This window comes from Anguilla anguilla, chromosome 10 (assembly GCF_013347855.1).
Source record: "Anguilla anguilla isolate fAngAng1 chromosome 10, fAngAng1.pri, whole genome shotgun sequence".
Taxonomy (NCBI): Eukaryota; Metazoa; Chordata; class Actinopteri; order Anguilliformes; family Anguillidae; genus Anguilla; species Anguilla anguilla.
In genome coordinates this window covers 35,772,806-35,795,664 of record NC_049210.1, presented here as the reverse complement: position 1 = coordinate 35,795,664, position 22,859 = coordinate 35,772,806, and the positions used below count along the sequence as shown (strand labels likewise).

Below are 22,859 nucleotides of genomic sequence, written 5' to 3'. Positions count from 1 at the left end.
TGTAGCAGAGCGAATATCTGTCTAATGGTACTTTCTTTTGTTACAATTGTGTACAAGTCACGCACAATACAAAAACAAGGGCAACAAGAATTGGAACGCAACCTAAAATCCCTTGTGCCCAAAGCAAAACATAACAAAGAATTTCTAAAGAAATTTCCTCCAACATACTATAAACAAACTCTTTTATTACAAAGACACAAAAACTAAACCCAAAAACCACAAAATACACGTACAAACGGTCATAGGTGTTGGACAAAACAGGTAAGGCCAAAGCCGGGCCTACAGAAGACTACTAACCCTAGTCTGCAATAAATAGTCATCTTTCTCCCGATGAAAACAAGAAATGGCAAGTCTTCCACAGGCTTCCTACTCTGACCTAAAACCTAACCAAAACATGCACATTAAAGAAAAAGAACATTATTCGTCCAAACAGCATAGATAAAAACACAAAGAAATAACTAAAACAATGCCATGAGTTTGTATCATAGCACATGGTCCAGACACTAAACTGCTCCACAAAAGCCTCTCCTTGTTCTTCAGCTGCAGCAGGCTTATATTGGGCCACAGGTAGGTGAAGTCAATCAGGCAATTAGTAGCTCGTTGAGGTGGAGCACAGGTAGGGAGAGAAGCACAGATCACATGCAGGGGGTTAGGTTCAGCACCTGCACATAATACAATACAAACTGTGCTTTCTGAGGTTAATATCACACTTATCAATTAGCATTGGTCCTCTGTGCATTCTTGGTGATACTGCATTCTTGTCTTTACAGTGATGTTCTACACTACTGCATGTCGCTGTGGACAAGAGTGTTTGCTAAGTGACCATGATGTAATGTAATGTGCAGTCGCACATGTGTGATCTGGTTCACGGAATAAAGGAAGGTACTCAAGTTATTATTGTTGTCTCGTTATTCTATCATTGTTCCCACCTGTGTCTTGTTATCCCCTCCTTTTCTGGGTTGATTGTTTTTTGAGTTCACCTGTGTCTTGTTACCCCCCTGTCTATTTAAGTTCTTTGTTCCCTTAACTCGGGTGCTGGTTCCTTGTGTTTGTTGGACTTACATGTATCTGCCTGCCTGTGTTTTTGACCTGCTTGTGTTTGTTTCCGACTTGTGTTTGTTTCAGACCGTATGTACCTGCCTGTGTTTTTGACCTGTTTGTGTTTCTTACTTTGTTTCCGCTTGTGTGTTTCTGTGCGTTTCTGCCGTTTGTTTTCCGTACTGGTGTAGTTCTGTTTTTGTATTTTTTTTAGTTTTCGTTTTATGCCCCTCGTGGCTCTTTGTTTGTTCTGCTTTTTATTTTTTAGTAAAGTCTTGTATCAACTTTTTGAGTTCCGTGTTTTTTCCCACTCTGCGCCTGGGTCCCACCCCCCGTACCGTGACACCTGTCCAGACTTGATATCCAATGACTATGTATAGATTTGGCATTTGAAAACATAAAACCTTAAAATACAAAAATATAACCCTTTCATGCTATGATGATGGTCCCCTGGATGCCTTTGAGTCTGGGTGGGGGTCCCTGGATTACAAAATGTTGAAAAGAAGTGAATATCTAAAGGAAAGGAGCTAATAGTCTGGGTGTGTCCCTGTGGTGATCCCTGACACAGAAACAGTGTCTGTGTATGGTTGTTTATGCGCTGTTCTGTTTCAAGAACTACTAGAACAAGCTGAATTCATGTTATTTCTGTCTCCATGGCAGCATGCTACAGCTGTTTGGAACACAAATTGTCTTTGGCACAAAAAGACAGTTCATGAAGGCCAACACGTCAATCTTTGGTCTGTATCCCACAATGGCCTCTGCATATATTACATAAGACTCGTTGGAGGGCCAGTGCTATAAAACTGAACTGTTACGCATTCCTACACCCCCCCTTCCCCCCAAAAAAATCTTCCATCTGTATATTTCAGCATATCCCCAAGAAGTCCTAACAATGGCCAGTTAGTTGTTTGTGTTTCCCCTTCCTCCCAGTTTCCTCTGAATGCTTAGTAACTATTAATTTGAGATCTATAGGTCACATGAGAAAGATGTAGGATGATTTGTGAATTGTGCCATCCAGTTCAGATCCAGGCTATGCCACCCAGAAAAAGGTAGTAAGTCTGCTATTAGGGTGGCAGGCCCCAGCTACTCCCTGTGTGTTTAAAAAAAAAAGTAATGGACATTTATAGAACAAAAGATATTAATGAATGTGGTACTTCATAAAGAAAAGGGTTTGAAAATCCATCCTCAAATGTTTAAATGTTTCAAATGTAATAATTTAATCCATTTTCTTGGAAACAGGTTGCGATAAAACCACTTCTGCTGCAGCTATTACAAATAACTCAACAGTTCAACGTCGACTGTATGCGCAAATATCATAATAGATGAAGACCAAAAAGAACTGGAATATGACAAATGCTAAATTAATTGACACATCTGACTATATTCCTTTTCACAGCACATACACGCTGTAACATGTACCTTTTTAGTTCAGTGACCCACACATTTTGAATACAAAAAAAGCAAAGCAGAATCTGTTTCGGCAAGTACTGATATTGGCTTGGGGATTTACTGTGGGTCCAGCATTATTTCAGATTTCCGTTGAATGTAAGGCCTGATACAGGAATTAAATGCCACTGCTTGCATAGACTTGATGGTATGAAGCCAAACAATAAATTTCGGTATTAGTATTATTACCGCTGTCTTTATTAGGATGATTTTGCATCATTCAGCACCGTACATTACACCGTATGAAAAACCCCACATGCTCAGACTGGCAGGGTCATTACAATCACAAGAGCAAGCCCAGACTAAGCAGCTGGCTCTCACAATGCCCAAGAATGTGCCATTCCAGCGTTTCAGACACGCCGGATGATCGCCCCGAAGATACCCTGAGCTTCTAGGAAAAACGCTCGATTAGAGTGCGGTGGGTTTGTGGGTTTCCTGAACTCCAGCATCGAAGGTCATCCCTGGCATTGGTTGATGTTTCTTCGCCGGTCAGTCGGACCGGTTTAACTGTATCGAGATATTTCGCAAGCAGTGCGTGAGTAATGCCGAAGTCTGAAACGGGTGGTTTTTTTTTATCACATTGTGCAATCGCTCAGCCCTAAACTGCCCTGTACTGTTTTCTCTCAGTCTTCCAATGTTTATTCTTTATCTTTGTCCCCTTTTTTCTTAATAAGATCCCCATTTTGTTAGGCCCGTGAGTGTCTTCCATCGCAGTGTTGATGCAGGAGAGCGCAGAGTAGAACGGGTTCTCCCCAAAAAGCGCACTCCCTCCCCAGTCACTTGTTCCTTTTTTACATGCAGTCTACAGTCAGCTAGCTAATCCCCACAGCCACTGCACGGCTGAAAAGTACTTTTATTACACGCTTAGTGCAGGAGGCTGCGGGTGCAGGTCGACCTGGGAGGACGCTATCCACTAACGTGCTAGAAAAAGCTGAGCCAAACCCTGCCAACTTAAACAGCCCCTCCCTGGGTGATACAGCAGCCAATTATGTTGCCCCCAGGGAGACCCCTGGTACCGGAATATTTGAGATTCAATTCCAAACCGTTAGTGCACTGGGGCGTTACTGCACGAAGGGGCTGGAGCTTTAGTTGGACTTCAGCTTTTTTCACCTGCTATACTTGCTTGCCCTGTTTCAGATGTGCCAAATTTCCTGTGAACAGCTTACTGTGAGGCTAAACCCATGCCCAACCGCCTACACACTAAATAATTGTATGTTTTTTGCTGGCTGCCTTCCCCAGAATTGCCAACTCGATTAACTGACTCAATTTGAGATCACAAACTGGTGTGGGAGGGCAGATTTTAGATTCTATGGGTTCTGTCAAAGATGGGTAGCCAATCAGCAGTCATCTCCGTGATCTTTATGAACTTGCGACAGGTTATGTAAGTTGTTTAATCACAGAGCGGCCTTGTTTTTACTTGTAGTCGTTTTACTTGGCGAGAGATGTGTTCAGGTAGCGTGAGAGAGAGAGAGAGAGAGAGAGAGAGAGAGAGAGAGCCCGAAAGCGCATATCTCATGAAGAAGGTGTGAGAGTTGGCAAACGTGGTCTTCCCTGCACAGTGAACAGAGTAACTGTGATGCATGCTCTAGCGCATCAGATCCTCACACGGCGCATCTGCATGCACTCACAGCGCAAAAAAGAGCAGCGCTCAGCATTAAACCGGGTTTAAGGAGGACGGTATACAGGCGGCTTTCTTCCAGATGCCGCATAAAGTGCGTTATTTACGGCGGTGGAAAGGGATACAGGGAAGCATGGCAGCGAATGTTAATGTTCACCTTGCTCGAAGCAGAAAACCATTTCATTCAGGATGATGCACCACACTTGGTTTGACTGATCCAGATTGTGGGCGGTTTTCTGGGACTGACAACTTTGGTGAAAAAATGACCAACCCAATGAATTCCCAGGAAATCCAGCTATTGGGAATAATGGCAGTGGGGGAAATTCAGAGGACAGGTACATTTTTCTTGGACCCAGACATTCAGGGCTGACTTGAGGTAATGCCGTGAGGAACATATGTTTTTTTTATGCACTCCCTGCTATGCAGAACTCACACACATCCTTACTTATGCAATTGAGATAAGCAATGGCTTATCTCTGAAATGGGTTGTGCTGAACATAATTAGATTTGCTCATCCCATCTCACGTCAACAGGTGGAAATTGCCCCGAGTTCCCTTTCCGTTGCTTTTCCTTCCTCTATAAAATTAAAAAATAAACTGCAATTTCCTTTATGGAAACCCATTATTTGGAGCCACAAGACATGGGTAACTTTAATTATAAAATAGCTAAAAGCTTATATGCCCTGCGATAGATTGGCGAGTGTCCAAGGTGTATTCCTGCCTCCCAACGCACACTGGGATTGGCTCCAGCATGCCCACAACCTTAACCAAGATATGCGGGCATAAATAATGAATGGATGGATGGAAGTTTATACGGTACATTTAAAGCGGATTTTTTCAGTTTCTCAATTGCCTAAATCCCTAAATTAAACTACGGCTTGTAAGAAACAACAGACCCAGGAGTACACTTAAACATAGGTCTTACGAGGCACACTTTCATTTGTAAAATGATAAGGGAAAGGCATTATCTTGAGTTGATGAATAACCCCACCTGAAGGTAAAGAATTCCAAAGATGATGAAAGGTGAGACAGATGGGAACAGCACAGCCAAACAAAACAAGCCTGAAACTTCATCCCAAACTCTCAACTCAACCCACATTTATAAGAAAAAAAAGCCTTTATTGTAACACAAAAACAAACAACAAAATCTCCCTGGCCCATTAAACGTACAAAACATTTTTCATAAAATACAAAATACAAATGCATTGCATTGCAATAGAGCTCACGATAAATGCCTTTTCGTTTAAGTGAGAATCAGGAAAGTATACAAACTCTGAGATTAAAAGCAGTAACAGTATTTACAGCTTTGCCAGGAAGCTTTTCGAAATGACTTTCCTTGGCATGGCCTCTTCAGAGTACAGACAGCAAGCAAGGTAAAATGATTTACAAATCTTTGAAATTAGCTCTTTTACATGGGATGTGCTTTTTTGGTCATTTTAAGCATAAACACTTGACATTGACATACTAGCTTTGGAATCCAAGTTGATAGATATTTTTTTGTTAGAATTAGTGCTGAACTTTTTAAACATATTTTGTACTGTTGTGATTATGGGGGAATATAGATCTATTTTTTCTCTCTCTCTCACTCTTGACCAGGACACATTCACATACCAAAACTCAGTATGTCTACACTTACCTCATTAGTCAATCGAAAGGACACAGCACCATCAGTCCTTTAAAGCACTACCAGGTGAAATTTAAAGGATTCAGACAAAATTAAAACCAATTTGTCGCAAATGTTAACAAAAACGATTACGTTTTGCTCTGGAAGTTTCGTAAAGAAAAGCATTTTCTATACAAATATATATAAATCTACTATACATTATAAAACAGAGAATACTGTCTGCACAGGGATTCAAAACTAAGTTACAGGATTTCCTTGTTTTTGGGAGAATATCAGATATCAGAGAATTAATATAATTCTATGTCAGTGCAGACAGGGAGCAACCATTTTTTTTTAAATTGGTGGAAAGCCTGGATTGTGATCAAATCAGGAAAAAACCCCGCCCCCACAAATCAAAGAGCTGCAAGAAGATGAAGTGGGTAGAGGAAACGATGGGTTTGTGCATTGTCCACAGGCACTGAAGCTGGAGAACGGACACACACTCTTCAGGTGTTACTGCCCCAATCCCATCAGGACAAGTGACTGCAGTTTGAGTTCAGTGAGCCAACAACAGGGGGCACTGCCCAGTCAAGAGGTAAGGGCGTTTATGACAGGTGAAGGAGGGGCAAAACAAGGAGGTGGGGTAAGGTTTTGGATAAGACCCAAGGCTATGTGTCGGTCTCACGCCGCATCTTTGGTCGCGACGTTCGACAGCTTGATACGCTCGTCTTCTGTCGCCTCCATCTTGTCCCGCGCCTCTCCCTCCACGTGGAAACCCACCGTCAGCTGGTACACCAGCACCCCTACCACTGTGCCCAGGAAGGGGGCAAAAATGGGCACGAAGAACCAGTATGAATGGGCCCTGTGGGTGGAAAGAGAGAGAGAGTGGGTGAGACAAGCAACGTCTATTTCACAATGTTGCCTTGCTAAGTACAGGAAGGGAGGAAGTTGGGTGTTGATAGTGCACTATTCAGTAGAGGGGGTGAGGATAAGGTTTCACTGAAAATGAGTCGATCATTGGACGCAGGCTCAGCTATTTTTACTTCCCATTAGATAGAAAAGCTGTTTGTTTATGGGTCGAGACTGGGCCATATTTTCTTATTAGCCAATATGATTTCCAACACTCCCATAAAAAAGCATCTTTGTATCTTTGTTAAGAGGACTATGCAAATAAACTATGTTACTGAGATGGGATGGACATATGCTTTGTTTGGGAGGTAGCGATACGAGGGGCTATCCCTCCCTCCCAAACAAAGTGATGTCGGTGGGTAAAGGGTTCCAGAAAAAGAGGGGAACACACTCACGTGAACACCTCCCTGCCCCAGCCTGCCAGAGCGGTGAAGAGACGGGGTCCGAAGTCCCTGGCCGGGTTGACGGCGTATCCAGAGTTGAAGCCCATGGACAGGCCGATGACCAGCACCACAAAGCCCACGGTGAAGGCCTCCAGGCCCCGGGGGATGGGGTTGTTGTAAGGGTCCACGATCGCCAGGATGCACACGATCAGTGCCGCCGTGCCAATCAGCTGCAGCCACAAGCCAAGTGTTCAAATTCTCACAAAACTCTATGAGCTAGGGAGTGGCTACAACATTGTTCCCACTTGTTTGACATTTTTGGTTGCCGATCTATTTTTATAACTCATGCCCCACCTACAACTGGGGTAAAAATCTATTTGTTACTCATGCCCTACATTACAGATTACAGTGAAAATGTGCAAGATAGATACAATTTACCACAAAAATGTAAGGCAAAAATGACTAATTTAAGGGCAGGTAGTCATTTTGTTATGAGTGATAAACTAATAGTTGAAATTCTATTATCATAGATGTACTCAGGAGCCAGGAGGTTGTTGTTGCACTCTGAGGAAAGTGCCTGTCTGACATGTCAAAAAAAAAAAACTTACCTGGTCAAAGAAACCATTGAGGAGGGTCAGATGATTTGAAGGGTAGGTGGCAAAGATCCCGGCTGTGGCTTTTTCCCCAACAACAATGAGATCGTTTTTGCCGAAGTCCCACATTGCATCTGGAGAGAACACAGAAACATGAGCACACGGTCAGAGCAATTCAGTAATTGCACCTTTGTGATCTTTGTCTCATCCCAAAGAGCCCAACTCAATTTGACCATATGAACATGCACCATTGTATCAGGGACCTTATTTAGGCTGAAGCCTAAGATCTGAATTCCCTTGTTCCTCCACTCAAGTCCCAACTGTGGTGTCAATCACCCCAAACAAACTCACCGTAGTACAAGCCGAAAATGACTCCAGAACCCAAGAAGGCCCCCAGGGTTTGAAACAGGAAGTACACTGGGAACTTTATCCATGGTTCTCTCCCGAGTAGGCACTGGGCGAAGGTCACAGTGGGGTTCAGATGGCCACCTGTGGGCCAGAGATAAGGGGGGGGGGGGGGGGTTAACAACAGAACTCATCCCTCGCTCTCCTAGAAAAAGAGGCTCAGATGGAGGCCTCTGGTCTCATCTCAGAGCTTGGCTGGAAACGTATTGAAGGCCGAAGATGCTTTCTTTGACCCGTGATGGCGAATGCCTTGTGCTAGTGGCTGAAAATGGACCGCCATACATGTGTTTCTATGCATGTTGTGCCAGTAAACCAGCATGTGTCGACCAGAAAGCCTTAACATGACACGCCGAAGCATGAGCTTGTGTTTCTGTGCTCTGCTCATTTGAAGTGCTTTCAGATTGGAGACATCAGAGGAAACGCCTGTAGCGGGAGATGACTCACCTGAAACCTGTCCGCAGACCAGGATACCCAGAGTGGCGCCGAAGCCGAAGGCGAAGTTCACCGTGAGGAACAAGCCATGAGAGCCAGCGCTCAGCACCACCTGGGCCACCGCGCCACAGCCGAACATCTGCAAAGGTGGAGGTAGAGACCCAGAACTGAGTGAGGATCATCTAACACTAACACTCAACTGTGTGTCTTTAACATGGAGACCATCTCATTCCAAACACTCAACTGTGTGTCTTTAACATGGAGACCATCTCATTCCAAACATTCAACTGTGTGTCTTTAACATGGAGACCATCTCATTCCACCTACCAGCTGTTTTGACTTTTTTTTTTAGTTAATCTTTCAGCTTAGTAACATGTAATTCCACACCCTAAACTGAAATAGCTCAAATGGGTTCTTGAGTCACCGCACTAACAGAAGTGAGAATGATTCACTGTTGTAGACTGTGATTGACATGAGTCAGTAATCAGAAAGAGTTGTAAACTGTTAAACTGGGAGTTAAGTGGCCTGTGTGTACGAAACTGAACAGGCAGAGGGATTTTTGGGAAAATCAGCACTACTAATGCCCAAAGACTAGGCTAGCTGTTGGTTTACTGCTTCGTACAGGGTCCATCCGCTAAGGGAAAACAGAGACAGGAAAACTGTTCAAGGGAAGGGAAGAAGGTGGAGGCATTGGAAAATTTTGTAAAATGAGTATGATTGAAAGATCTTAGGATTAATTTGCCTTCTATTACTTAAGTCCCTTCGACTGAAAGGCATGCATTGGACTTAGAGGACTGACAAGGCAGACAACAATGACCTTTTCTGTAGACCTGAAGGACCTTCCTGGGCCAGTAGCCCCGAAGGCCAGGAGGGGCGTGCCAAGCATGAGCCCCACCGACAGGCCACCCTCATCAAAGTGACCTCCAGGGACAAAGAGCGCTTGTTCGGGGGATGTTTAACCATCACTACCCTTGTTCTGTGTAATGCAACTGACCCACCCGCCCCCCCTTCGGTTCATACATATCGCACCATGTGATTGGCCTCATCCGTGTCAGGGATAAGGTAACATAGGGGCCCATTATCTTAGCTATCCATTTTGCAAAATTCCCGGAAAATGAACACCATCCAAGCATAGTTTTAGTCATACTTTCGAACATCTACCGTGAATCACATGGGATGCTGTTCAGCCCACTGCCCACATGCAGGAGAACTAGCAAGATGATGCACCTGATGTGTGCACACAGTCTGACCTTACTCTCTTACAATTAGCCTGTCAACACTATATTTGTGTGTGTGCATGAGTGCGCATGTGCGCTCGTGTATGTGCATGTGAGCGAGCGTGTGTCCAAATAAATAATAGAAGAACTGGGATTAAAAACAAAAAGAATTAATCGTCCAGCCACACCTGCAAGCCCTGCCATGCATAAGGCATGACGGGACGTGATTACACACGCTTCGGTGTCACTCTCCATTGTGCTGGATTCAGTGCGGTCAACAAGGTGAAATAGTGCATGACTGAGGAGGATTATTAATTCTTCTATTTCAGGCGTGCATCTGCTTTCAGAATCCTGGCGTGAGCCACACCTTGAGAGTGAGGGTCACGTGGAGCATCAAAACCGAGAGTCTGCCATTTCGGGCAGAATACCTCAGAGTATTAATACGTAGACATACCCAAAAATAAAAAGCTGCCAACAAATTAATACAAAGAAATGTATTAATCACAGGGGTGCAGTTTCCCCCGAGGGCGAAAGATGGGGCGTGTTGTGAATCATTCTCTAATTGCCTTCTGATGGGAAAGTGCAGAAGCAGAACCCTAAAGATGTTTCCGGAACAGTTTTAGGGTGCATTAAGTCATTGACTTACAGTAAAGGGAACTCAGCTGAACTGGGGTCAGCAGTGCACTCAGCTCCTGAAAAGCTTCGTCTACACTCCAGAATTATTAGTGATGAAGCAAAACTACACCGTCCGCTCCAAAGCGTGATGAGTTAGTTCATCGCGGTCCGCGGCCGGGAGTCTGGATTTACTTATTTCAAAAGATAAAAGGAAGATTTTTATCTCTGTAAATTTTGATGATGATGATCGAATTGCACCCCGGGGGCAATTGGACGGCTCCCTCATCCAGCAGAGCCTGGCTCTGCACGCCCAGGGGTTGCGCAAACCGCGCGAACGAACGAGCGCGGACGCACGCGGAGAAGCTTCCGTCAGAGCTTCAGAAGCTGCCGTTGCTACGGGCAGCATGCGCAGACGCCATCAGTAACACCTGTCCATGATTATAATAACCCTCTCTCTGTGTGGGAGAACTTAACATTATATTACATTTACAGGCATTTAGCAGACGCTCCAGAGCGACTTGTCTACATTGTATAATTTATATTGCATCCATTTATACAGCTGGATTTATAACGAAGCACAGTAGAGAGAAAGAGGGATGGTCATAATTAGTAAATATTTTCCCTGGAAGAGCCACTCCCGTACTGGAATATCCAGCTGCTCTTCCCGTTTCTCATAGTCTGCCCATTGCCCTTCAGTACACAGGCCAACACTTCTTGTCTTGGCTTAGCCTCAGAACACCTGGGAGCATTGAACTACATAAGCAGCCCAAAAGCCATGCCTGTGCACGTACATATAACTGTACCACTGGAAATATGAGAGAGAGAGAGAAAGAAATAATCTGTTGCTGCACTGATTGGCTAAGATTTGCAACAAGCAGTGCGGCTGTGCACTACGAGACCTTACCAACCAATCTGAGCATCACAGAAATAGTGTGCATTGCAGATTTATAAGAAAATGTAAAAAATAATAATTGCACATTTCTGTTCACTGTGCATGCTCTTTGATAACACATGCTACATGCCAAATTGGGAAAAGTACTGAAACATTTAAGATGACAATATCGCTCATTCACATCATTGTATTACAGCTAGGAGGAAAAACACAACCGCAACAACATGCATGATATGCACATTTGGTACAAAAACAAGCTTTTTAAACTGCATAGTAGAGAGTCATCTTCACAGACATGTCGCTGTGCGCCAGGGGCCAGCGTGTCGGGACAGTGGTGCTGTCGGAGAGAGGACGGCGTTCGCTCACCACCAGGATGAGGGTCCCCAGGCACTCGGCCAGGCCTTGCCTAAGCAGCCGGTTGCGGATCTGGAACGTCCGGGCCAGTTTGTCCAGGTAGAACTTCTGCTTCCCCATGGTGCAGCTGTGGTGAGTGACTACCAGTGACAGTGAAGTTATCTCCAGAGGATTTCTGTTTGACACGGGTGATGGAGTGGCCTCTTATAGGGCCAGAAGTGACCCTCCCAAGAGTCAAAGCCGGCCTCCTCGAACAGTACACACCTCCCTCTCTGTCATTATAGACCTGCCCCCCCCCCCCTCCTCCCCCACACCATCACCTCCACCCGTTTCCTCCCTCCCACACCACACCTTAATACATGTTTTACCCTCCCACAAACACAGACTCTCTCTCTCACTCTCTCTATCGCTCTCTATCTCTCTCTCACTCTGATCCTATCTCTCATTCTCTCCGTCTTCATCTCTGTCTCTGTCTCTCTCACTCACTAAATCTATATATAAATTCTCACCTTCTCTCTGTCTCTATCTCTATATCTATTGCTCTCTATTTCCCATCTCATTCATTTTCTGTAGGACTGCAGATTATTCTTCCCTGTTTCCTATTTCTTTCTTTCTTTTGCGTGGCCACAGGTGTGACTGCACCTGTAGTGATGTATTGAATATTCTGGGAAGAAATGTAGAGACAGACAATCGTGGCACAGCTGATCACTTTGTGCAAAAGGTCACAGTTGACTGGCAGTCAGTGGCTCACTGTTCCAGCAAAAGCTGCAGTCAAATACAGGGTAAACGCTAACCCAGACAGCTTGTATACGACTTCACAGTTTTGATAGCAATCGGGGAAGTCTGGCTACCAGCTGTGTGGTGCTGTGTAGAAGAGCTATCGAGACTGACAAAGTAAATTTCCAAGCGCCACGGTACTGCCTCGGGGCACTGCCTGACTCATCTGTCAATCAAAGGCAACATCATCTGGGTTTACATCAGTACAGTGACAGTGTTGCGCAACGTCACATCCCACCAGCAGGAAGGAGGCCGTTTCCCACCAAATTTAAGGCGAGGCTCGGTGACGAGGACATCAGGGAATGAACGTGCCAGACGTGCTTGCCGGGGGTTGAGGGGACATGAATCACAGAATTAAGGCGAAGTTCAGGGCCTGCGCCTCGCTGGTCCTGTAGCGTAGGCTACCGATTCTCCTCCCCGGCGATCTGTCTACGTCCGGCCTGATGCTGAAGTCGAACAAACTTCAGTGTGCACACCACTGACAGCGGCCTGTTGTGTCCTGGCCGTCGAAGGCACGGCCAGTGTTTGATTGGTTCATCCATAAATCCATCCATTTCCGCAATTGCTATCCCCCCCCCCCCCCCCCCCCGGATAAGAGCGTCTGCTAAATGCCTGTAATAACACCATTCAGACTGTATCTTTAAAGCAGATGCAGCCTGAATGCAGTATTCATTTGCTGTTTATGAATGCGTAAATGCTAATGTCTGCGTTCACGTTAGTGCCTTGTGCTCAGCAATAGCAGGGATAGTAAAGACATATTTATCTTGTCAAATTTAGAAATTTTGGCCCATTTATCAATTTATCATGGGGAGTAATTATAATAGAATCAAACAAAAAAAAAGCATAACCAAGCAGTTATTTAATGCACCACAGACACACACATCCTTGACTCCTTTTGTGATTTGGGGCTTTTTAAGCCCCAAAGTGTGAAACTGCATAATCTTAGCCACCACAGTTAGCTTATTGCACAAATCCTGTGAAGTAGACCAGGATTTAAATTTGATTTTGATAAAGCCAGCGTACTCAAACAACCATCTCAGCTCCACAGTGTCACATTACTTCCAGCTTAGCAAGTGGACTGCAGTCAACACTCAATGCTACACTAAAATAAATAATAAATCCAGAAAAGCTACGTTGCTGCACAGTCTGACCATCTCAGTAACACTGACTGAATGTGTACTATACAGTAGTTGATGCTTTCCCTCCCGGTGCCAGTTATAACCTGACAGAACAGGTCGTAACGGACGCGCACACAATGCCTTGAGAAAAATGCTGAAATCATATTGCGTCAGGCTTTTCATATAAATTGTATGATCACAGGCGTCAAACCAGTGCCCGCCGGTTTTTGGCGTGTTCTCGGCACAAGTCTTTCATTCAAGTCATTGATTGGCCAAGGAATCCACACGCCCTGTTCTCAAGGCCTTAATTTGGAGCTGATTGAAAGAAAACACAAAAACCCGCAGACACTGCGCCACCCTTGTGATTCAGTTTGACACCCCCGTGTTAGATTGGAAAAATTATACAGAATTGCAGTGCCAGTTCTTTGGTTATTGAGAGCATGTGCCTTTGCTTCCTAAAAGGGAACAAAGGGTTTCTGCTGGGTTGGGGTGTCAAGTAACACCGTACTGTCCCCTGTCCCGCCCCCCCCCCCCCCCCCCCCCCCACCCCATTGAAGAGGAATCCATTTCTTCCTCATTCAATGAACTTCTTTCTACCTGGTTAGGACATACATTTCTTTACAATACATTATGTTACATTTAGCAGACACTTATCTAGAGCGACTATAATGTAAGAGTAGATAAATTAGATTCAACCTGATTTATATTTGCAATACTGTCAGTACACAAGTCTCTGAGCAGCAAATGTATATGCATATGCATGTATATAAATGTAATGAGTAAAGCACTAAAATTAGCTATGCTATCCAAGAACCAAATTTCAGAACCCTGAATATATATTTATTACATCCATAACAAGCCCATAAAAAAAACAATCAATAGAAATGCCATAGATACAGTAGATAGAAATGCGAGGGAGTGGAGATGGGAAGAGAGACAAAAATGAAGTCTGAAGAGGACATGCCAAGCATTGCCCATGTGGAAGCATTTAAAGCAGTGGCAGCGCAAAACCTGCATTTACGCACAGATATGCTTCAGTAAACACAAATAAAAAGGTAGGGAAATTCAAACCAAACACAACAACATGCGGACAGCACATGGGGAGAAAACAGCATTACGTGCCACAGGCTGCCCCTGGTGGTTATTCTGGGATGGTAAATCCCCGAGCAGGTGCACAACCGACCCATGAAAATGATGTTTCCCTGGGCATAAACACAGCGGGATGTAGACAGGAGGAAAGAGGGTGGGGAGGCGGGGCTTCTTGCTAGCCTGCCTGACCAGTTCTTACGAATCAGAGGTAACTATTGACCCAGAGTTTAAGCCAGTGGGAGGAGCCAGAGGGAGATGGATGTCTGCCGCGTGACGTAGAGCTGCTCCGTACCGAGTGGCGAAAGGCGAAACTTCTGCGCATCGTTGGTGGTTGACTCACACCATCACCAGGTAAACATCTTAGAAAGGTCAGCAGCATCATCATTCATTAAAAGATCATTTGTGACCCTAATGAGCGCTGTCTCAGTACTTTGATGCTGGTGAAAACCTGACTGAAACTTTTCAAAGATATGGTTGTTTTTTTTGTTTTTGTTTTTTACAGATGCCAAAAGTTTTTTCCAGAATTTTTCAGATAAACGGAAGAGTAGAAATTGGCCTGTAGTCACTGCAATTTGACAAAGCCTGGTTTTTTAAAAAGAGGCTGGACACAAGCTGACTTAAACCAAACAGGGACACAGCCAGAGGATAAGGAGGTATTAGTAATAGAAAGTAAATTAGGGGCTACTACTTCTAATATGTCTATGAGAAATTTGGAAGGTATAATGTCAACAGGACTTGAGGAGAGTTTCACAATGTGTGACACAATATCCATTAGGCCATGATAAGAGATTGGAAAAAATTGGTTAAGAGTGGTATGCTCAGGGCAAACTATGTCAGCGAAGGACACAGAACAGAGATAATAGGTCAGACCGCAAAAAGGATAAAACCTTCAAACATTTCTCACTTGAAGATTCTCATACTAAAAATGGCTTGGTTTAAAAGCCAATCAACTGTGTTGAATAAAAACCTAGGGCTATGGATTAACATGGATTAGATCAGAAAAGCTCTCACGTTCTGTCAGTAATGGCACTGGAGTTGAGTGTTCCTTCACCTACGTTCCACCCTCCCACATTCTCTTTTCCAGGGAGAGGGACCTGTCTTCTGCTTAACTCAGAGGAGCAACAGTATTTAAAGCTGAGGTGCAGACAAGCTTAGAGCAGCTCACAAATCTATCTACATCAGCAATATGGGTGAGTTACTAATAAAAAAATTCAAGAGCACATAACACGTGTGTGGTCCTTTATGACATCATGGAGGATAGTATCAAAAACAAATCTGCTGAGTGATCAGCAACATGGAAATCTACCAGGTTCAACAGAGCCAATATTTAGACCATAAGTAAACACAAGCTCTAAAGTATGTACACAGTTATGTGTCAGACCCAGAACATGCCGTGTAAAGCTGAAAGATTCTTGATATTTAAAAAACAATCGATAGCTAAAGAATTAGATGGAACATCTATATTAATTTTTTAATTGCCGGCTATGATGATCCTTTTGAAGGGAAAGTACCACAGAAGAAAGAAACTCTGAAAATTTTGGGAGAAAGCCTGTGTCCGGCCTAGGATGGTACACTGTAGATGACCAGGCAGAGGGTGGAGGGAGTACAAGTGATCTTAAAAATAAAAATCTTATTCAAGTGGGATCTTAAATTAAGGAGGCTCAATTTCACCCTGGTGCTAGGTAAGGGGTCTAAGGATAAGGATCAAGTAATAGGCCTAATGTAGACAACCTCTTTTTGGTATTGACAACATAAATGCAATGAGATTTAAAAGGTCTGTGCCCCAGGATCACTGAGATGACAGCATCAAATTTAGAATATATATTTAAATATATTTAAATTACATTTTGTCGACGGAGTGACATCTTAGCTGTATGTGAAACAACAGCCACTATTGAAAGTGGAACTAATCAGCTAGGGACTAGGACCCGGGAGACATGCACCGGTCAGTACGTATCCAGTTGCAATTAATAGTACCTAGCAGGCAGCTGGACAGATGTTCATGTGAATGGCACATGCCACAAATAAAGTTGTCAGACAACATGAGTGCCCCAGTTTTGTTTGGGTTCAGTCCATCAGTACCAAAAAGATGCCCTCGTTCCCAGAAGAGGTTATAATAGTCAATGAAACCCGTGCTGTGAGTGTCGCAGTCAAGCCGGGTATTTAATTTCAATAGTCTACTGAAATGGCCAATTCCATGCCAAAAAGTGGGGATTGGACCAGAGATGAAAACTTTGGAGGGTGTTGAAGAGGCTCTCAAAGTCACGTTTTAAATCCTCATATCACTGTTTGTGCATGTTGAATGATGATTTTATTGATGTTAGGATGGGTTGGGACAATGTCTGGTATAATACTTTGGCAGCAGTGTCTTGTACTTTGGCTCCAGGAAAGCAGTTTAAGTGCCCTGTTCACCCACGCATTCCTGATAATTGAGTCCCAGATGATTAATGTCGTCTGGGAATCCGGCAAAAGGGGGTGGGTAGGGGCCCCGCGTGGTGTCAGCCTGACAGGAGGCTGAGATGGAATCCAGCCGTGGGACCTCTGGGACTGGACATTTGCTGGCCCCAGGGAAGTAGGTGAACGAGGGGGACCAGATTGAGGCTTATGGGGGGGGGGGGTGGGTGGGAGAGGGAGGCTTCTCCAGCTCTTCGAGAACCTAGTAGCAAGTTCCCCAAGCAGGAGAGGCTCTGGAAGGGAGGCACGTGGAGAATGCTTCCCTTGTTGTTTTTCCCCCCAGATGAGGATCCATTGGACTGGATCAGAAGGTGTCAAGCAGGCTATGGATCTGGGCTTCGCTCCCAGCTTCAGCCGAGGATCCTCCACCAGGGATAGATGGACATTGGTGGTGTTGGTGCCCTGCCAAGGGAGGGTTGTGTCCATCTCTGCCCCTCAAGAGGTTGCCGCCAGCAGGAGGGAGTCGATGAGCTGCTCATCATCTTTTATTTGGCGAAGCGTGGATATTCTGCCTTTGACTGCTGTGATCTGATGATTCCAACAGATGCAGCCAGCACAGTATGGAGGTGAGGTAAGTGAAGGCATTGTGTTATAGTCCCGGTTTGGAAGATGTCACAGGACCCAACACTGGCCAAAAAACTGGACCCGATGTGATGATAAGGTTCCGGTAAGCTTCTGTTGTCAGGATCACAGTCTCCTAGTAATTAAGCTTCTCTTCCACAGGCTAGCATGAAGGTAAACTGCGAGCCCCATAAAACGGTAATCCATACGCAGTTGCGTATAATTACATCGGTTTGGCAAAAACCAAATAAAAACTGATGAAATCCCTGAACGATCAGTTAAAAACAACAGCAATGGAGGTAACAAAAATGCTAGAATTGTGGTGGTTGCTTAGCTGTCAAAACCAATGCCAGCCAATTCAATCTCCCATGGGTCCTCCATGAAGCCTTTGCCAAAAAGTCAGTTTGCCAGAACGTGATTTAAGCTGTTGAGCCCTGGATCATTTTGACTAACACAAAAGAGGGGAAAGATCGTGCAGACTGATATCTCTGATGTAACTACACACTGCAATATGCAACTCAATGTTTACAAAGCACACCTGCAATCAGAGTAGCCTGCAATCTAACCACCTGTTTTTCTGGCCTTTTTGTGTTCTTCTCCCCTTCACCTGATGACGATTAAACATGGATTTGTGTGTCATCCTTTTCATGGATTGCTCCATTAAGCATTGAAGTTCATGTTAAGCTTTGGCATGGGTTTTGACCACAGCTAAGCCGGGAACACGATACAAATTGTTTCTGTGTAAACACACTTTCTCAAATACTGACTGAGTCAATAGAGGTGTGTATCACAAAATATTGAATGATTTACAGCTGATACACAATGCAGTCCCCTGACCTGGTATCATGTCTAGCAACAGTAAGCGTCTTTGTGACATTGTGACACCTGCTTTTGACCAGCATCAAAGGTGCAAAAAATAGTGTGAGAGAGAAAGACCAAACATTGTATTATTATGAATCAAATGGACAGTTCAGACAACTTCGACTTAGTTCAGACAAAGTGCAAATTAAAAGCAGGGTGTTAGCCTGTCTCATTGGAGGTTAGTATTTCCTCTGCACCAGAAGCAGTGGTGGACTCACACTTTGGAGATCACACATGCTAATTTGGTGGTAAAGTCAACCATTTTCAGAAATATTGTAGTCAATTCCATTCCCTCAGAAATTACAGTGATGGTGTTTTTGATATCTAAATTACAGTTTTGCACCTCCTCCTTTATTTTGTTATGGACCAAGAGTCATTCTTATAATAGCCTATATGACCAAGCAGCAACTCCCTCAGTCACGTCTTGTTGATTGAAACTTTGCATTTGACACGTTCAGTCTTGCAAAGAAAGTTCTACTCAACAGGTTGTTTATTGCTTTCAGTCTTTTGCCTTGTTTTGGGTGATTCACTGGTTGTTCTGGTAAAGACAATGAGGCGGAAGTGAGTGAATCACAGTTCTGACTAACAGTCACAGTTGCCGGCAGCTGCATTTGCATGCAATCAAATAAATCAAATCACATCTTGCACGTACACGAGCCCTACAACCACAATAGCTAAGCATGGTCTTCCAATTCTGTTACAGAAGGCTTTTATCACTTTACTTTTATAATTTTATAATCATAGAATAAAGCATTTTACTTATTATTTGCTGTAGCACAATTCAGTGGAAATCTCAAAGCACAAAGGCACAGTATCATCCAGCTGATTTCAGTTATTAGTTATACTTCCTGGCTGAAGAATTGTGCTAATTAGAAAATCAAGGTGATTGGAACAAAATACAGGGGAGGACCCCCCGCGCCCCCGTCGTCGTCCTGCGTCACGGCTACCAGGCTGATTGACATCGATTCATGTTGTGACTACCTATAATAGATCAGTGTTATGTACTCATTGAATTACTAACCTTAAACAAAACGTCTTTTTTTTCCACACTAATTGATGTTATATCGACCTCCTTGTCCAACATTGATTAAATATCTAACAGATGTCAAAATGTTTTGTGGATTTACTTTCTGAACCTGGATTTTCCACCTGTGCCTGGAGGAGTACCAGCATGCACAGCTTCAGAAATGTATGAAATCAGCTGCTACCCTGCCAGAGAACAATGCGATATGATTGGCAAGTGGAGACACGGTAGGGAATGCCAGCCCCTCCCCAGCTTATGCTATAGCCAATTGTGCTTTGCTCCGCAGAAGTCATGGCTAACGTTGGCATGGTCCAACCCCGTGAAAGATCTGTTAGCAGGATCTGTGGTCAAAGTGGTCAGTTAATAATGCTTAAACATTACATTACATTACAGACATTTAGCAGACGCTCTTATCCAGAGCGACCTACACAACTTTTTACATAGCATAAAGGGTCTTCAGGTCTTGACAATAGTCAGGTCGGGTGGTTTAAATCCTTCTTCCAGCCAGAACTTCAATCTTTAACATCCAGAACAGAGAACAGCTCCTTTGGACAGAAGAAGACAGCTGGAATATTTCAGGCTGATATGGCGTGAGAGTCTCCATACTGGCTTTGCATCTGGGAAGAGGACCAGTGGGAAAGCTGTGCTCGTTCATGATCAGAGCCTCAGGCCAGTTCAGGGGTTGGATTGCTCACCGCTGGGCCACTTCCATTCACTTTCTCCTGATTCAGGAACGGTAATTAAACAGTTCTGAGGTCACTCAATCCATGAACCTCCTCCCCACCGCCAGCCTCTCTCCATCACACACATACATGCACACACTCTCTCTCTCTCTCTCTCTCTCTCTCTCTCTCTCTCTCTCACACACACACACACACACACTCTCTCTCTCCCTCTCTCTCTCTCTCCATCACACACATACATGCACACTCTCTCTCTCTCCATCACACACATACATGCACACTCTCTCTCTCTTTCCATCACACACATACATGCACTCTCTCTCTCTCCCTCTCTCTCTCTCACACACACACATACATGCACACTCTCTCTCTCTCTCACACACACACACATACACATGGCACACTTGTCCCTGCTATGCATCAGTTTTTCTTGATGCGCACACATCTCATTATTGCTGCAATGTGTTTAAGTAAAACTTTCCACTGTGTACAGATGTTTCAGGCAGCTGATCTATTTGTCATCTGTTACGTACACAATGCGCTGTCAAAGTAAAGTATTCTGAATTACGCAACACAATTTATTAAATGCCAAAAACCCTCTGAAACATCAGCAGCACAGTTTATTAATGGTGTTTGCTTTAAAAAAAAAAAAAAAATACAGTTCTTGAAGTCATATGCTATTAAAAGCCAATTTTTGGGGTAAACAACCTAAGACAGTGGCTCCCAAACTTGGACCTGGGGCCCCCATGTGTATGCTGGTTTTCGTTCCTACCACAATCGCAACCCCATAATTTTAACTAGCTGCTAATTTTTCTTGATTAGGTGCTTTTCATGTTATTTACCCTCTTAATCCATATAATGTCAGAAATAGCTTGTCACAAAGAATTAAATTGCCATGTTGATATTGTGCTACATTGCAAACAATTCCATAAAAAGAGGTAACTTTTTTTGATCAAATGAAAAACAATTCAATAGGCTCCCAATTCGTTTTTTGAACATGTTTTTATTTAATAATTTTTACTTAAACTTATTAACATAATGCAGGTTTGAATCATTATCATTTTTTTTGTCTTTGAATACTGCATAATCTTCCAGATGGTTAATTTTAGTGGCCAGATGTCCACACTTTCAGCACTTAGAAGCCTATTGATTCACCTCAGTCTTTAATTTGAAGTTTTATCTATTTATTTATGAAATCTTTTGCAATATGACACAATGAGCACAATATCAACATTTTTATGGCACGCAAGAGGGTAAATAATCCCTCTGAACATGAAAAGCACCTCATTAAGAATGAAATGCTGGTTTTTGTGGTTTGAATGAAATCCAGCATACACAGGGGGCCCCAGGACAAAGTTTGGGAACCTCTGGCTTAAGAAGTAGCCACTGATATAATTTCAAGAATCTAAACTATGCAAGTGTCCAGCATCCTTTACTATTGAATAATTATAGGAGCCTCTTTTCTTGGTATCATTTTAGGGATCCAAATTTTATGTATTATTTATTAGTGACAAATAAACTATTAAGAATGCACGTTAGGTAATGTGCCAATCACAAAGTGTACAGAGATTTACTTGAAACATAGTCACAAGATGTCGTGATACATTTGACCATATATCCTGCTTTGACAGGGCAAAAGTTTATTAAAACCCCATTTTTTCAATCAACTGAGAAAGGAGTTTTGAAACTCTTAGAGACCTGGTTTTTCAAACCCCCTAAATTTGTAGCAGCACACTGTAGCCCACACTTAAGGGCTTTAGAGTGCTTAAGAATGCTTTATTTAAACAGTATGTGTGTTGAGTCAGGTGTTATGAAACAAGGAACTACACAGGTACAGGAAACAGTGTGGCAAGCACCAGTGTTCGAGTAAAATCGATCTGTCTCCTGATGCCGCAAGTCAGTCTTTTTTTTGTCATAAACAAACGCGCATCAGGAATCACAGGAAAGAACAAGACTTACTGGACCTCTTAAGACCGAACACCTGTCAGTCTACACCCAATTATGTGTTCCAGTGCCTGGAAATAATGGGCAGGAATAAAACTTTTGGTGTTCTTTTCCGTCCAAATTCAGAGCCTACTGTAATCGAACTCGAAGGGCAGTGATCTTCTCTTTAACATTACAGTATGTGGTTTTACAGGAAATCTGAGACAAATTCCAGCAAATTAATCCCCCCAGCTCCCCCCCCTCCCCCCCTTTTACTCCCTTCTTCCTAATCATTACTTACCTTGTCAGTGGTTGTCCCACGCACAATACTGAATCATGTATTTGGAAAACCCCGTTTTTTTAAAACACACCATGAATCCTTCAATGTTAAGCCAGCTCAGAGTTGAATGAACATTGAAGTTTATGAAAAGACATAAAATGTACTATGTATGTATAAAATTCACCCTATCACAGTTACTTCAACACTACATTTGCTGTGCTCCTTTCACTTGATAATCAGAGCAGTAGGCTGCCACAGATTATGTGGTTAACCCTTAGTGATATGGCATAGACTGCAATATATCCTACAGAACAGGGGCTTTCTGGAAAATATATATTTCTCACAACAGTGTAACATTTTGTAACATTTTAAAGCCACAATAATGAATACATTTAACAAGTGCTAATATATGTGATAAGTAATAAGTGATGGTATATTTTCACAAATATTCAGTTTCCATAAGGAATTATATATGGACAAGGGCTTGGATTGTATATGTAGAAGAGTGACTAACAACCATTCCCCTTGAATATACAGTAATGGAAATGATATGCACATTCTGTACTGACATTACAGTGTGAACTA

At 43.4% G+C, this 22,859-nt stretch overlaps 1 protein-coding gene across 1 annotated transcript; it reads right to left on the bottom strand.

Moving 5' to 3' along the window:
- Positions 1-5,199: 5,199 nt before the first annotated feature.
- On the bottom strand, positions 5,200-11,689 carry LOC118206336 (aquaporin-3-like). The gene is made up of 6 exons (XM_035378943.1): positions 11,517-11,689; positions 8,439-8,565; positions 7,941-8,078; positions 7,605-7,723; positions 7,009-7,226; positions 5,200-6,566 (listed from the first exon to the last, which is right to left on the bottom strand). Exons 1-6 carry the CDS (start codon positions 11,622-11,624, stop codon positions 6,386-6,388), a joined length of 891 nt encoding a protein of 296 aa, XP_035234834.1. The 5' UTR covers positions 11,625-11,689; the 3' UTR covers positions 5,200-6,385.
- Positions 11,690-22,859: the final 11,170 nt, after the last annotated feature.